The sequence below is a fragment of the Lithobates pipiens genome, unplaced genomic scaffold (assembly GCF_037356315.1).
Source record: "Lithobates pipiens isolate NorthernLeopardFrog02 unplaced genomic scaffold, aLitPip1_a1.2 Scaffold_8, whole genome shotgun sequence".
Lineage (NCBI taxonomy): Eukaryota > Metazoa > Chordata > Amphibia > Anura > Ranidae > Lithobates > Lithobates pipiens.
The window spans coordinates 606,381,737-606,396,983 of record NW_027507903.1 but is presented as its reverse complement, the minus strand read 5'-3'; the positions used below and the strand labels follow the sequence as shown (position 1 = coordinate 606,396,983).

At 47.9% G+C, this 15,247-nt stretch overlaps 1 protein-coding gene across 1 annotated transcript in view; it reads right to left on the bottom strand.

The window, feature by feature from the left end:
• Positions 1-8,179: 8,179 nt before the first annotated feature.
• LOC143961335 (lysophosphatidic acid receptor 6-like) overlaps positions 8,180-15,247 on the bottom strand; it is an 86,743-nt gene continuing 79,675 nt past the window's right edge. The window contains exon 3 of the mRNA XM_077470598.1: positions 8,180-10,203. Coding sequence (XP_077326724.1) covers positions 9,172-10,131 — 960 coding nt within the window. The 5' untranslated portion in view covers positions 10,132-10,203 and the 3' untranslated portion in view covers positions 8,180-9,171. The remainder of the gene's footprint in view (positions 10,204-15,247) is intronic.

Sequence of the window (15,247 nt, the reverse complement as noted above, 5' to 3'; positions counted from 1 at the left end):
CTGGCCGTTGGTTGTCGGGGTCTGCGGGCGGGGGGCTTATCGGAATCCGGGAGCCCCCTTTAAGAAGGGGGCCCCCGGATACCGGCCCCCCACCCTATGTGAATGAGTATGGGGTACAATGTACCCCTACCCATTCACCTGTGAAATAAAGTACAAAAAAAAACACAACACAGGGGAAAAAATATTTTATTGCACAGCTCCGGGGGTCTTCCGTCTTCGGGGGTCTTCTCGCCGGACTCCTCCGCTATGTGTGTGTAGCTCTTTTACTAGCGGAGGAGTCCGGCTTTCTTCCTCCCCGCCGCCGGCCTCTTCTCCCGACTTCGGGGGTCTTGTCCCCCTCTTCGGTTCTTCTGCCGGGCCACCGCGCCTTCTTGTAGCTCTTTTACAGGCGGTGGCCCGGTCTTCTGTCGCCGCTGCCTTCCGTTCTTCTGTCGCCGCCTTCGGTTCTTCTGCCGGGCCACCGCGCCTTCTTGTAGCTCTTTTACAGGCGGTGGCCCGGTCTTCTGTCGCCGCTGTCGCTGTCGCCGCCTTCCGTTCTTGTTCTTCTTCTTGTTCTTCTTCTTCTTCTCCAGGCGATGTTGACACGTCGCTCCCTCCGGCCGGAATGCCAGAGCCGCGCTGTGCGGTCACTTATATAGTGACAATGGGGCGGGGTCACATGGTATATGTCACATGGGTTGGTCACATGGTGACCCCGCCCCCTTACGATGTCATAGTCCCCATGTGACATCAACCCATGTGACCAACCCATGTGACATATACCATGTGACCCCGCCCCATTGTCACTATATAAGTGACCGCACAGCGCGGCTCTGGCATTCCGGCCGGAGGGAGCGACGTGTCAACATCGCCTGGAGAAGAAGAAGAAGAACAAGAAGAAGAACAAGAACGGAAGGCGGCGACAGCGACAGCGGCGACAGAAGACCGGGCCACCGCCTGTAAAAGAGCTACAAGAAGGCGCGGTGGCCCGGCAGAAGAACCGAAGGCGGCGACAGAAGAACGGAAGGCAGCGGCGACAGAAGACCGGGCCACCGCCTGTAAAAGAGCTACAAGAAGGCGCGGTGGCCCGGCAGAAGAACCGAAGAGGGGGACAAGACCCCCGAAGTCGGGAGAAGAGGCCGGCGGCGGGGAGGAAGAAAGCCGGACTCCTCCGCTAGTAAAAGAGCTACACACACATAGCGGAGGAGTCCGGCGAGAAGACCCCCGAAGACGGAAGACCCCCGGAGCTGTGCAATAAAATATTTTTTCCCCTGTGTTGTGTTTTTTTTTGTACTTTATTTCACAGGTGAATGGGTAGGGGTACATTGTACCCCATACTCATTCACATAGGGTGGGGGGCCGGTATCCGGGGGCCCCCTTCTTAAAGGGGGCTCCCGGATTCCGATAAGCCCCCCGCCCGCAGACCCCGACAACCAACGGCCAGGGTTGTCGGGAAGAGGCCCTTGTCCTCATCAACATGGGGACAAGGTGCTTTGGGGTGGGGGGGCCGCGCGGCCCCCCCTTCCCCAAGGCACCCCCCCATGTTGAGGGCACGCGGCCTGGTACGGCTCAGGAGGGGGGGCGCGCTCGCTCGCCCCCCTTTCCTGGCCGGCCGGGTAGCGTGCTCGGACAAGGGTCTGGTGTGGACTTTGGGGGAACCCCCACGCCGATTTTTTTCGGCGTTGGGGTTCCCCTTTAAGCCCATTCCAGGCGGCGGAGCCCGCGACGTCTCCTTCGCGGGCCCCGCCTACCTGTACACGCGCTCGAAATGGGCGGATTTGCCTCCGCCTTACGTGGGCGAGTCCGTTCATTTCAAAAGTTGAGCGGACTGTTTGGCAAACAGTTCGTTGAAACAGTCCACTCGTGTGTGGGCAAGTCCGCTCATGCAAATTTTGAGCGGACTGTTTGCCGAAACTGTTTGACGAACAAGGTTGGGCAAACAGTCCGCGCGTGTGTACGCGGCCTTAGGGCTAAGCCTGGGCTGTGAATCTGGGTCAGGGTTTAGTGACTCAGGGGCTGGATGACTCATCTGGTAGCTATCTCTGGCACTTCCCCTTGACCCTGGGAGTTGGTAGAAACTTCTAGAGCTGGAGGGTGTGAGTAAGGAGGGGTTGCCATGTATATTTATAAGGACCTCGACCAATCCCCAGCAAAAGGGGGCTGGAAGGTGGCAGGCCATCTCATAAATAGACATGGGCCATGCACGGTTCCGCGCCCGGTTTCGCGGGTGCCAGCGCGGCCAGTTTCGCGGGTGATTGTGCTGAGTGGACGGGTGAGGGGGGGCAGCTGGGCAGCTTTAGAGGGCTGCTGGCCAATCAGGAAGCCAGCAGGCAGGGGAGCAGGGAGATGACATCATCTCTCACTGCCCTGCATCCCTCCAGTTCCGCCCTCACTGTGCGGGAAGCTGTGTGCAGCAGAGAGATTACATCATCTCTCTGCTGCCTATCTTCACTCTGGACTCAACAAAGAACACCTTAGCAGAAAAGTGACACAGTAGGTGACAATCCGCAATGTGTGGCAGGCTACGTGGCAAGTGGCAATCCGCAATGTGTGGCAGACTACGTGGCAAGTGGCAATCCGCAATGTGTGGCAGGCTACGTGGCAAGTGACAATCCACAATGTGTGGCAGACTACGTGGCAAGTGGCAATCCGCAATGTGTGGAAGGTGACGTGGCAAGTGACAAACCGCAATGTGTGGCAGGCTACGTGGCAAGTGACAATCAGCAATGTGTGGCAGGTGACGTGGCAAGTGAAAATCCGCAATGTGTGGCAGGCTATGTGGCAATCCGCATCTGGTGGCAGGAGACGTGGCAAGTGACAATCCGCAATGTGTGGCAGGTGACGTGGCAAGTGACAATCCACAATGTGTGGCAGGCTATGTGGCAAGTGGAAATCCGCAATGTGTGGCAGGCTACGTGGAAAGTGGCAATCCGCAATGTGTGGCAGGTGACGTGGCAATCCATAATGTGTGGCAGGTGACGTGGCAAGTAACAATCCACATTTGGTGACAAGTGACGTGGCAAGTGACACCCTCAGGGCTCCCTCTGATTCTGCATTATGGTGAGTTGAACCATTTAATTTTATATTACAATGTATTAATAGAAATAATGCGCTTCAATCATCCTGACACCATAACAACCATGGTGCCGTAATGATTGAAGCACCAATACCAGCCATTTCCCATATAAATTGCCCCCAAAAAAACATATTTTATAGCAGTGCCCCTCCCGAGACTGAACTCTGGATCCACCCCTGCCTAGACCTCCTCTGTAACTCAAAACATGCAACCTGTAGAATTTTCAAAACGCCGCCTATGGAGATTTTTGAGGGTAAAAGTTTCACACCATTTTATAAGCGGGTGCAATTTTGAAGCATGACATGTTGGGTATCAAGTTACTCGGCGTAACATTATCTTTCAAAACTAGGTAAGAATAAAATGGATTACTGATGGTAATAACACAATTTAACATACAATGTTAATAACAGTAAGAACTAGGCATAAGATGACATTTGGTGTCCAGATCTTTATAAACAATAGCAAAGCCACCTCACGTGAGCAGTAGTAAAGTTTAATATACCCAGTGCTGGAAATATACTGCCAGAGCACATTTATGGTGGCAATGCTAGTCGTAGACCAACTGCGTATGCACTGTCCAAAACAAAAGGAGGGTGGTAGTGGAAAGAGCAGGGGAACGAAGAGGGCAGGGCAGTCCTTTGAGTTGTTCACCTGTCGGCTATTGTTGGGGTCCTTTAGGAGCGTCTTTGCACTAAACGACATTCCTAGTTAACATGCATGCAGTATAGGTTCACTATAGTCTAAGCACAGGTGTAAGGTAGATGTGGTTCAGATGCAGTAAACGATTGGTATAATGCAGTATAGGGTTGGTATAGGTGCAGTCTAAGTTTGAAATAAGTGGGGTATAGACTGCATTAAGGGTGCAGCATGGATTGGGTACATTTGGTGTTTTGCTCTCATTGGCTCAGTCTCTGCTAGCAGTGTCACCAATGGGCGGATAGCCCTTCCACAGTTAAAAAATAGTAAAGGTCTTGCGATCTTGTCACTCTATCGTATCTTAATCAGGGCATACCCCTGATGAAGATACGATATTTCTTTTGTATCGACATGCGTAGCGGAGGTGTAAGAGAAGTCTGCCTAACAGACGCATGCCTGCGCATAAGTACGGGCACACCAGTGTAAAGAAGGACTTGCATTGGTGTGTGCATTGGCTTGCAGACGCGCACACATGTGCGCGTCAATGTGTGCGCGTGCACACAGGCGCGCGCCAATGCGTGCGCGCACACATGTGCACATATGGGCGCCAAGTAGTTATTTAAACTGAGCACTGACACATGAACCTTGCTGAGTGGTCTTTCAGCTAGTGCTTGTTAACCTGATCTGTTCCTGTTTCCAGTATCTTAACCCGGCTTTACCTGAACCTTCTCCTTGACCTCCGCCTGCCTACTTGATCCCGACTTGTGTTTGACTCTGCTATTGCCTGATGCTCTTGTACCTTGCTTCCTGTCTGGGTACCGAATCCGGCCTGTGTCCCATCTCTGCCTCTGCCTTTCGCCTCGGTACCTGCTCTGTCCGGCTGTTGATGAGCTCCTGGCTTACGTCCCAGCTACGCCTCCCTCTGCTGACCCAGCGATACAGAGCTCCAATCCTCAAAGCCTGTCCAGCGCTTTACAACCATCTGGTTCCTGTCAAAGTCCGGCCAGCACCGTCCACTACATCGGCCCTCGTGTCACTCTGTGTCCTTCACTTCCTGTCACCACTATCAGGGGTGACGGACAGGAGGTGCAAGAGAAGCCTTCTCTCCAGTTCGATCTCCACCAGGTACATGACAGGAGGGGACTGAACAGCATAGGAGACAGCTGGTCTACCTTGTGGAGTAGGAGCACACGATCTGATCCAAGGCTTGGCGCTATTAAGGCATGCTATAGAGTGGCACTAATGCACCAGACCCATGGGGCTACATCTTTGAGCAGTGTTTTGACGTTGCAACCTGACCTGGAATCCATTTTGATGATTCAAAAATGTGTATTGACCAAACTTAATTGTGAGGTCACACGCTCTGAGGTGAGCGGCAATTACCTTGGGGTGGGGAGCACCTGAGTGTAATCGCTGCTGCAGATTGCTATATTCAGTCACCTATCAAGTCACATTTATTATTGCTGTATTAAGGACACTGAAAACTGATCCTTATATGCACTTGAACACTTTATGGTTCACTTTTGTATCAGCCTTTCCACAGTTCCCAGGATGCTGCTGTGGACACTCGCTATAAAAGGCGCCCCCTTCAGTTTCTCCCTGAAAGTGATCAGCAGTGGGAAGCAGTGGGTGAGTGGTCACTCCAGCCTCTCTGCAGCAGCGATGCAGGATCTGTGATGTGGGCAGTGCTGCGTGTCCCCCCTTGGGTGTCCTCACTCTCAGTTTCAGGCTCACATTCCGGCTGGCAGGTGAATACTCAGATAGAGGTACTCTACTCTCCCTCTCTCCTCAGTGCCAAGAGGAAGAACTTTTAATTTAATAAAGTTTAGTTTAATAAAAATCCTCTCTTCGCTTCTGCTCCTTCTGCTCAGTGCATATTGGGATCTGTAGTGTTACCATTATAGTGTAGCCGTCGTGTCAAACTACAACTCCCAGTAGTGAGCTTAATCTTGTATTAACCGCTTGCCAACCAGCTTGCACCGATATACGTAGAAGGGCACATACAGGCATATTAACGTACCTGTACGTTGCCCTTTAAGAACCGGCTTGCGGGTGCGCTCGTGTGAGCTCAGTGAGTGTGATCGCAGGTCCTGCGGACTCGATGTCTGCGGGAATACCCGCGATCGTCTCACAGAGAGAAAGAATGGGAAATGCCGATGTAAACAAGCATTTCCCCATTCTGCCTAGGGACATTGTCACTGATCACTGCTCCCTGTAATCAGGAGCGGTGATCAGTGTCATGTCACACATAGCCCCTCCCCCCCACAATTAGAATCGCTCCCTAGGACACACTTAAAGCGGGAGTTCTGCCGTTTTTTGTTTTTAAAAGCCAGCAGCTACAAATACTGCAGCTGCTGACTTTTAAAATAAGGACACTTACCCGCCCAGCGCTCCCGCGATATCGGCACCCGAAGCCGATCTCCGATTCGGTATGGGAATCAGGAAGTGAAGCCTTGCGGCTTCACTTACCGGTTCCTTACTGCGCATGCGTGATAAGGACGGTCCCTGCTGTCTCTGGGATCCGTGTGTTTCTCAGCAGACAGTGGGGGCCCCGCAGGAAGTGGTGTAAATACCCGCAGAATCTGCGGCTATCTATGCCCGGAAGTGGGTGCAGGCTATCTATGCCCGGAAGTGGGTGCAGATACCTGTATTATACAGGTATCTGCACCTACCTCCCCCCTGAAAGGTGCCAATTGTGGCACCTGAGGGGGGGAGGGTTCCAATGAGCGGAAGTTCCACTTTAGGGTGGAGCTCCGCTTTAACCCCTACAGCGCCCCCTAATGGTTAACCCCTTCACTACCAGTCACATTTACACAGTGATCAATGCATTGTTAATCACACTTGTGAATGGTCCCAAAATAGAGCCAAAATTGTCCGATGTGTCCGCCTTTATGTCACAGTCATGATAAAAATCCCCGATCGCTGCCATTACTAGTAAAAAAAAAATATTCTTAATAAAAATGCCATATAACTATCCCCTATTTTGTAGATGCTATAACTTTTGCGCAAACCAATCAATAAATGCTTATTGCGATTTTTTTTACCAAAAATATGTAAAAGAATATGCATCGCCCTAAACTGAGGGAAAATTTTTTTTTTATATATTTTTGGGGGATATTTATTATAGCAAAAAGTAAAAAAATTTGTTTTTTTCAAAATTGTCTCTATTTTTTTGTTTATAGCACAAAAAATAGAGGTGAGGTGATCAAATACCACCAAAAGAAAGCTTTATTTGTGGGGAAAAAAGGACGTCAGTTTTGTTTGGGAGCCACGTCGCACGACCGCGCAACTGTCAGTTAAAGCAACGCAGTGCAGAATCGCAAAAAGTGCTCTGGTCTTTGACCAGCCAAATGGTCCGGGGCTGAAGTGGTTAATAATATAATCTCCCTAAAGCTGCTGTGTTGGAAGGGGAAGAGGATTTTTGGTTGTAAGCTGATTCCCTAGCAGCAGCGATGTTTCTATATATGAGTCTAGAAAAACTATTGATTAGCCTGCGTCTCCTACCCTTTCTCAGTTCCAGCCCTGCAGCCTCCATTGGTCCCTCTGGCATTAAACTTGGCGAGGAATGTCAGATGCCAGTATCCCATTCTAAGCACTGTGTTTCCATCCTCTGACCCCTATGTCACTGCTGAGTCTTGTAGTGGCAAAGGGTTCAGAGGAAGGAACCACAGGGGACAGAGGCATCCAACCACCAAAGATGACAGGGGCTGCAGTGCTGGAACAAACGAAACGTAGAAGACATGGACCACGGGAAAGGTAAGTATACCATTTTATCTAGCGCTCCATCTTCTGGTGTTTGTTGTATTTGGATGCCAGTTCAAACTGCAGTTTACAGGCAATTGATAACACATTTAAAAAAAAAAACTTTATTCACAAACAGTACATAAATACTTTATGATATAAATAATGTAATATTTAGGATATAATGTGCAAATAATAAAATAAATCTCACATGCGGGTGGGAACCACCCTGGATTCAAACCAGAGTTTCTCCTCCCATCAGCCTGAATGCTACTGTGCAGGGCATGGCAGATTCAGGTGCTAATGTTAGGCTGTATGTAAAAGTTAGATGGTTATTTTTAAAGGAATTTCTTTTAAAGGAATCTGCAACCGAAATAAATTATGTTTTTTTATACCTTGCCTGGAGTTCAGCTTTAACATTTACATTTTTGGGGGTTTATACATTGGCCTTAGCATGAATATGAACAACTTAAAGCAAGTCTGTTTCCCAAGAGTTATAAAGGTGCTTGTTCAGTATATATTGCCAGTAGCAAAGGCGCTCAGTGATGTGGAGCAACCAATCAAAATTTACTTTCGGAAATTCACACCAGCAGATGGATTCTGATTATTTGCTGTAGGTTTTGCATTTGGAATGTAACACATTGGCCCAGAATAAAAACAGCGATCTTTAAAATTGACAGTGAAAACAATAGCACCGCTATGTACCCAAAACATTCAAGGAAATCTGTCACGAGAGAAACACGGAAGCTCTGTCTTTCGTGGTCTCCATACACTAACTGGCCCAATGTTTATGGACTCTTGACCTTCATACTTATTATATGGTCAAATAATGTGGACACCCTTCCAAAGATTTGAGTTCTGGTGTTTCCAGAAAAGGGTTAATACATCAGCATGCAATGACATTTCAAACAAATGGGCATTTGCAACCTTGTGGTAACAGTTTGGGGAAGGCCTATTCCAGCATGAATGTGCCCTGTGTACAAAGCCAGCTCCATAAAGACATGGCTTGACGAGTTTGCTATAAAATAACTCAATTGGTCTTCATACATTGCTGACCTAAATCCTACTGAACACGTTTTGTGTGAACTGGAACGCTGATAGTGAGCTAGGTCTTCTTGTCCACCACCATCAGTAGCTGACCTCACAAATGTTCTTTTGGAAGGATAGGCAAAGATTCCCATGGGCACCCTCCAAAATCTTGAGAAAAGCCTCCCTTAGAAGAATGAGATGACCAACAAGCAAACATATATGTGATTGACAGATGTCTACAAACATTCGGGCATATGGTATACTTGTTCTAGTCCATTAAAAAATATTGAAACCAGAAGATCAACATAACAGCCAAGCAACTGACATTTTCACAAGAAGGATAGTAATGCTAGCCCAACATTTGTCCCTTAGAACAAGTTAGATTTAAAGTTGAATGCTACTTCAGATATTCATTTTGAACAATTTCGAAAAATGTATATTCCTGTTTTGGAATCACTTTTCCAGCACGCCTACTTTTCCACTTTCGATTTTGAGGTGGTGAGGTCTAGCCAGTTAGAAGACAAGCCAATGCAGTGGTGGATGAAGATGAAGATGAGGTTTATCTGTCCCTTTTAACCTTAGTTGAGTTTCCTACACATGGCTTGTCACTGACTGATCTGTTGAAGGAAAAATTATCACTATTTCAAGGCTTAGTTGAGTTTCCTACACATGGCTTGTCACTGACTGATCTGTTGAAGGAAAAAGTATCATTATTTCAATGCTGTTGAGACCATTGGTTTATGTTTCTCAAATGATAGTTCAGACAACTCAATGAATCTGGCTTTCCCCACCTTCATTTCTTCTTTTACAATGTTTTTCATAGTCTCGGAAGTAAAGTAATATAAGAAGGGGTCAAGAACTGTATTGATGCAGGCTACCAATAGAGTGATACCATAGGCCTTGTCCAAAAAGCAGGATTCGTTTTTAACCTGATAGAGGAGCAGAACAATGTGATAGGGGAGGAAGCATAGCAGGAAGATTAATATGTTGGCAGTCAACATACGAACAACTTTCACCTTGTTAATCATTCCTTCTCGAACCACCTGACTACGTGTCATCGATTTCAACAAGGCCACCGAGCTAAATGTAATGACTACAGCAGGAATGAAGAAACCAGTTGTAAGAGATCCTATGGTGGGGATTTTCATAGTAACAAAGGGCGGTTTTCCATGAAGACAGTTTCCCTCGAAGGCTGCAGTGCTGTTGCTGGTGCTATTACTATATGGCAATTGAGACCCAAAACAGGCAACCACATTAAATAGCCACACACCGGCACAAATCCAACATGCACTTTGACGAAAACGTCGGGAACGAAGGGGATAACAAACGGCCAAACACCTATCCAAGCTAATGCAGGTCAATAAGAAGATACTGCTATACATGTTGAGGAGAAGAAACAAACCGGCAATTCTACATGTCAAAATGTTTAGATCTGATGCGTTATCTGAAAGGGCGTAACCATAGATGCGTAAAGGCAGAGTGATCACTAATAGGAGGTCCGCAAAGGCCAGATTCTTCATGTAGATAGTAGTGGGTGATCGTTGTTGTGGGAGGTGGCACAAGAAATAGATTGCAAGCAAGTTGAAGATTAGACCCAGTACAGCAATTATTGAGTACCCACTCAGGTACACAGCCGAGCTGACCTCAGAGCAATTGCTGTTGTTAGCCATTTGTGTCCCAGAAGTGCTCAACGTTTCTTATATTTCTAAAGGATGCGCTTGTGCCGTCCTTTTTCCTCAGACCTAAAAAGAAAAAAAACAAACATTAGAGTATTCCACGATGGGCAGTTATTTTGTAGCTCGCTACTCAACATCTCTTTATTCCTTTCGACATTTAGTTCAAGGTGTCATCTTTGACTTACTCAAAGTAGCTACCTTCTTAATGCATTCAAGTGAACCTGTTTAATTAATTTTTGGCAAGAACATTTTTCTGTTGTGTCTGAACAATTGTTACCTGTCACAGCTGTTGATTCTAGGTATTTGACATAGAAATGAGACAAGGATTAATGGATGAAACCACAGCCATCTCATTTTAAACTTGCAGATGCCCCTCTTTCATTGATTTCATTAAGAAGACAGGACTGCGGGCATTGGGGCTTTTTCCCTTCAGGTCAATACAAATGTATGTTGGGCTGGTGATCCTGAGTGGAGATCCCATTCAAGACCTGCAGTCAGTGACAATATGCTAGGCGTTATATAGCTTCATGCTCCCGGTTCAGCTCAGATATGTCATGTAAAGCTCCTTGAGGCGATTCAGTTTGCGTTGTGCGCTATACAAATACTTCATTCATCCATTCATTCAAAGAATACAGAGATATACCAAGAAAATCAATGTTAAAAGAATGATAAGTATTATCTGTAATGATGGCATGGCATTTTATTTTGAATTTTATTTAGGTGAGTTTATATCCATGATGGCGAACCTTGGCGCCCCAGATGTTTTAGAACTACATTTCCCATGATGCTAAGTACCTACACTGTAGAGTGCATGAGGATCATGGGAAATGTAGTTCCAAAACATGTGGAGTGCCAAGGTTCGTCATCACTGATCTATATCATTTTCACAGGGCAGCAGTCTCCTAAAGTACTTTATCATTTATAATTTATCCCTTATAATCCCCTCATTTTAATATATATGTAGCCGACAGCCAGTGCTGGGACAAGGTGATCCAGCGCCCAGGGCAAAGACGCCAAATTGCGCCCCCCCTTTCCCTTAGGGTTAGGGTCAGGGTGCCCCCTACCCCTGCAATAAACCATTGCGCCAGGGGCAGCCGTCCCTCCTGCCCACCCCTTGTCCCGGCCCTGCCGACAGCAGACTACAGTTATCTGGCATTGCAGACTTCCCTCTCCTTTCTTATGCCCCATACACACGATTGGACATTCCGACGACAAAAATCTGTCTGATTTTTTCCGACGGATTTTGGGCCAAACTTGTCTTGCATACACACGGTCGCACAAAGTTGTCGGCAAATCCGATCGTTCAGAACGCGTGCGATGGGATTATAAAGAGGGCAGTAGCCAATAGCTTTTGTCTCGTAATTTATTCTGAGCATGCGTGGCACTTTGTCCATCGGAATTGTCTACACACGATCGGAATTTAAACAGACGGATTTTGTTGTCGGAAAATTTTAGATCCTGCTCTCAAACTTTGTGTGTCGGAAATTCCGACGGAAAAAGTCTGATGGAACCCACACACGAGCGGATTTTCCGACAACAAGGTCTGATCGCACATTTTCCGTAGGAAAGTCCGACCGTGTGTACAGGGCATTAGACTGTCTCTGTGTTCATCTATTGCTGGGCTCAAGAATACTTACATCATCTTCCTGAACCCAGCAGAGAGCAGTGTGGGGACTGTACTCTCCTGAACAGACATCCTGGATCTGCAGAACTATCCCTGGACTACACATCCCAGCATGCCATCTGCCCAGAGAAAGAACTCTGGGAGAGGCTTTAAAGGGGTCAACTGACTAGACCCAAGCTCTCTTGCTTCCAGGTTTCCATCACGTAAACACCCCTCTGCTGCTGTGCGAGAGGACTGTGGCCTACCACGCGGCAAAACGTCACTCTCAGCTCCGGCCCAGGCGGGACCAGCGTCACTTACTAAACAAGGGGAATTACCACAACATCGCCGTAACCAACTCATGGTCCCAGCAGCCGGTCCAGCATCTCTGCTCGTTCTGCAGAAGGATGTGCCGACTTGGATCACTCTTCAGGAGGTTCCTATGCAGTTTGGTGAGAGCGCATCTGCCCACCAAGACAATCTCTACTTTATCCTAGTTCACAGAACACTATATATAGACACCTTACACCTGTATCTCCCTTACCTTATTTCATAGAACACTGTATATAGACAGCTTACACCTGAAATTACCCTAAGGATTACAACCAGCCAGGCACAACTGCTTGCTTTGATTATACCTCACTGCCACACTCACGATTCTTGTTCTATGAGCTCCAACTTGCCTGTGTAGATCATTGCAAGGCCTTACATTCCGGGCACTGTTATCTTTTTGCTATCTAAAGAGACATACTCCTAACATCTATAATATGCAGTCTCTTATTAGGATTGGAAGTATAATAGGCCACCTAGGGGTCCTCTTTTGACAGTAATAGTGCATACAGCTATTAGTAGCTTTCCCTTTGATATTCATAAATGTATTGGATGTCTCTATGTACATTGATATTTTATATCTATGATTCCAAGCTGTTATTTAATTGCTTCAGGGGACCTTTTCAACTGACTTTTAGCTGTTTACCCAGGACTTAGCTGACTAATACCCTATCTGAACCTAGAGTGTCAGGATGGCTGGTATCAGGAAGGGCTAGCCAATATCCAAGATGGCGGCCGAAGAATACGAACACCTCCGGTGCATCTGCGCGCACCTGTGCGCACACGTGTGTGCACACGCGCACACGAGAATCCAAGACCTGCCCGATTTCCGCCCCTTGCGCACGCGCATCTTTGCGTGCATCAGCACACACATGTGCGTGCGTGCGTGCGTGTTTGCGCACGTGCTCCCGGTACCAGCTTTGGCGCCCAACAGCCTATTCAAACACTGCCAGTGCCCAGATTTGGGGCTGTCTGCTCTACACCGTTCCCACATGTTCCTGCTACCTGCATCTTGTTACCTGTTCCTGTTAACCCGACCCGGCTTGCAGTTGACGATCCCTGCTATCTGCCTGCACCCGACCAGGCTTGTCTGACCACCGCACCTGCCTGCTCCTTCTGCTACCTCGCTGCCAGCCCTTTGCTGACCCGGCCTGCATCCTGACTATTCTTCTGCCTCTGCATCTGCTCCTGACGTGTCCGCCAGTGTATGACCCAGCCTGCCTGTACCATCCCTCTCTTCCGCCTTGAGAATCCTGCTGAGCTACCGCTCCTCCTACAGCTGTTTCGGATTCCACGGTCTGCAACGAATCAGGCACTCGTGCGACTATGCACTCCTGCGCTCCCTGTCTGCTCTACCGGGGGGGCCTCAAGTCAGAGGTGTAAGAGAGGCCATCTGCTGCATATCAGGCTCTACCGTCAGGTACGTGACAGCTGGAAAGTTTACAGGGTCTAAGTGGCGCAGATGAACATGAAGTTCTAAGCAACCCTCAAGGGGGCAGCGATATATATATATATCTATATATATAGATAGATATATATATATATATACACAAAGAGGTGTTCCATAAAGCCACACTCTTTAAGACAACAAACACCTGTCATAATGACTACTAATTACTGCAGTACCACTGCACATTTTGTGTGGTCCACTTGCTATTATGGACAGGTGCTTGTATTTGTCCCCTAGGCAAAAGTTCCCCGTCCCCCCAATATACCAGTCACATCTGTCTGCCATGTAAGTTTGTAGGAGGAGCATAATGCGGTGGGCGGTAAAAATACACTCAGTCCTGGTGCAATGAAAGAACTTGTATTAAAATAATGCAAAGACAGTTCACAAATAACCCGGTGGGAAGGCAGCCCAGCCCGGAACATTCACATTTCCAACAGCGTGTAGAAAGCAGGATTCAGCTGGACTGACAGCGCCTGTAGAGAGGGGTAGAAAGCGGCCTGGCTGTCTTGTGCCCAAGCAGGCAGAAACCTGACCAAAGAAGTTACAAGCCCAGCGCTTTTCCTTCTTGTCAGAAACCTTTCCTTGCCAGGCCCCACTCCACCAACTAGTAAAATGCATGCAAAACCTGGGAGATGGGGCCTTAAAAAGACTCTGCCTGACTCAAGATGGCTGTTAGTCACATGGGGTGGCAGCATCTGATGGGATGGCTCTCCCAGTGACCCAGAAAACCATAGAGGAACCATGTTCCTCCTGACTTCCTCTTCAGCTGCAGAGATATACTGCTCTTTTTTTTTTTTTTGCTGTCTGTGTGCCCGTTAGGCAGATTTACCCTCTTTCTATTTGTCCTGTTTACCATTATCATGGAAAGTAAAACTGTTGGGTTGTCCCCAGAAAAGTAATAAAGGGGAAATCTTCCATTGGGGACAGTTCAGGTGGCCTAGGGCACCCCAATGAATTCCCCTAATTTGCAGGGATTTCGACTCATTTCCTTTTTGGCTATGGGACAGGAAGTGAAGGGAGATCTCTGCAATGAGACACAGATGGTGAAAAAAAAAATCTCACAGGGGTTATAACCCTCCCTCACTCTATCCAAAATGAAAAAAAAAAGTTCTGCTTATAGTTCTACTTTTCTCCAGATTGGATGAAGAGCAAGTGAGAAGAACTTGCAGTTATTTAACCATTTGCCATCCGCCATATAGCAGAATGACGGCGGCAAAATGGTTTCAAAATCCTGACCGGGCGTCATATGACGTCCTCAGAATATTGAGCCGCTGCACGCCCCCGGGGGCAAGCATCACAGCGATTGTTTTTGTAGGGTGTCAGTCTGACACCACGCAACTGCGATCTCAGTAAAGAGTCTCCGACGGAGACTCTTTACCACATGATCAGCCGTGTCCAATCACGGCTGATCACAGTGTAAATAGGAAGAGCTGTTGATCGGCTTTTCCTCACTCGCGTCTGTCAGATGCGAGTAGAGGAGAGACGATTTGCTGCTCCTCTGACTGGGGGTCTGTGCTGATCGGTTATCAGCACAGCTCACCCCCCCAGGATGCCCACACTGGACCACCAGGGACACCACCAGACCACCAGGGATGCCCAGCCCCGGGTATGCCACACTAGACCACCAGGGATGCCAGTCAGTGCCCACAATGGATGTCAATCAGTGGCCACAATGGTTGCCAATCAGTGCCCACAATGGGCATCACTGATTGGCATGCATTATTGTT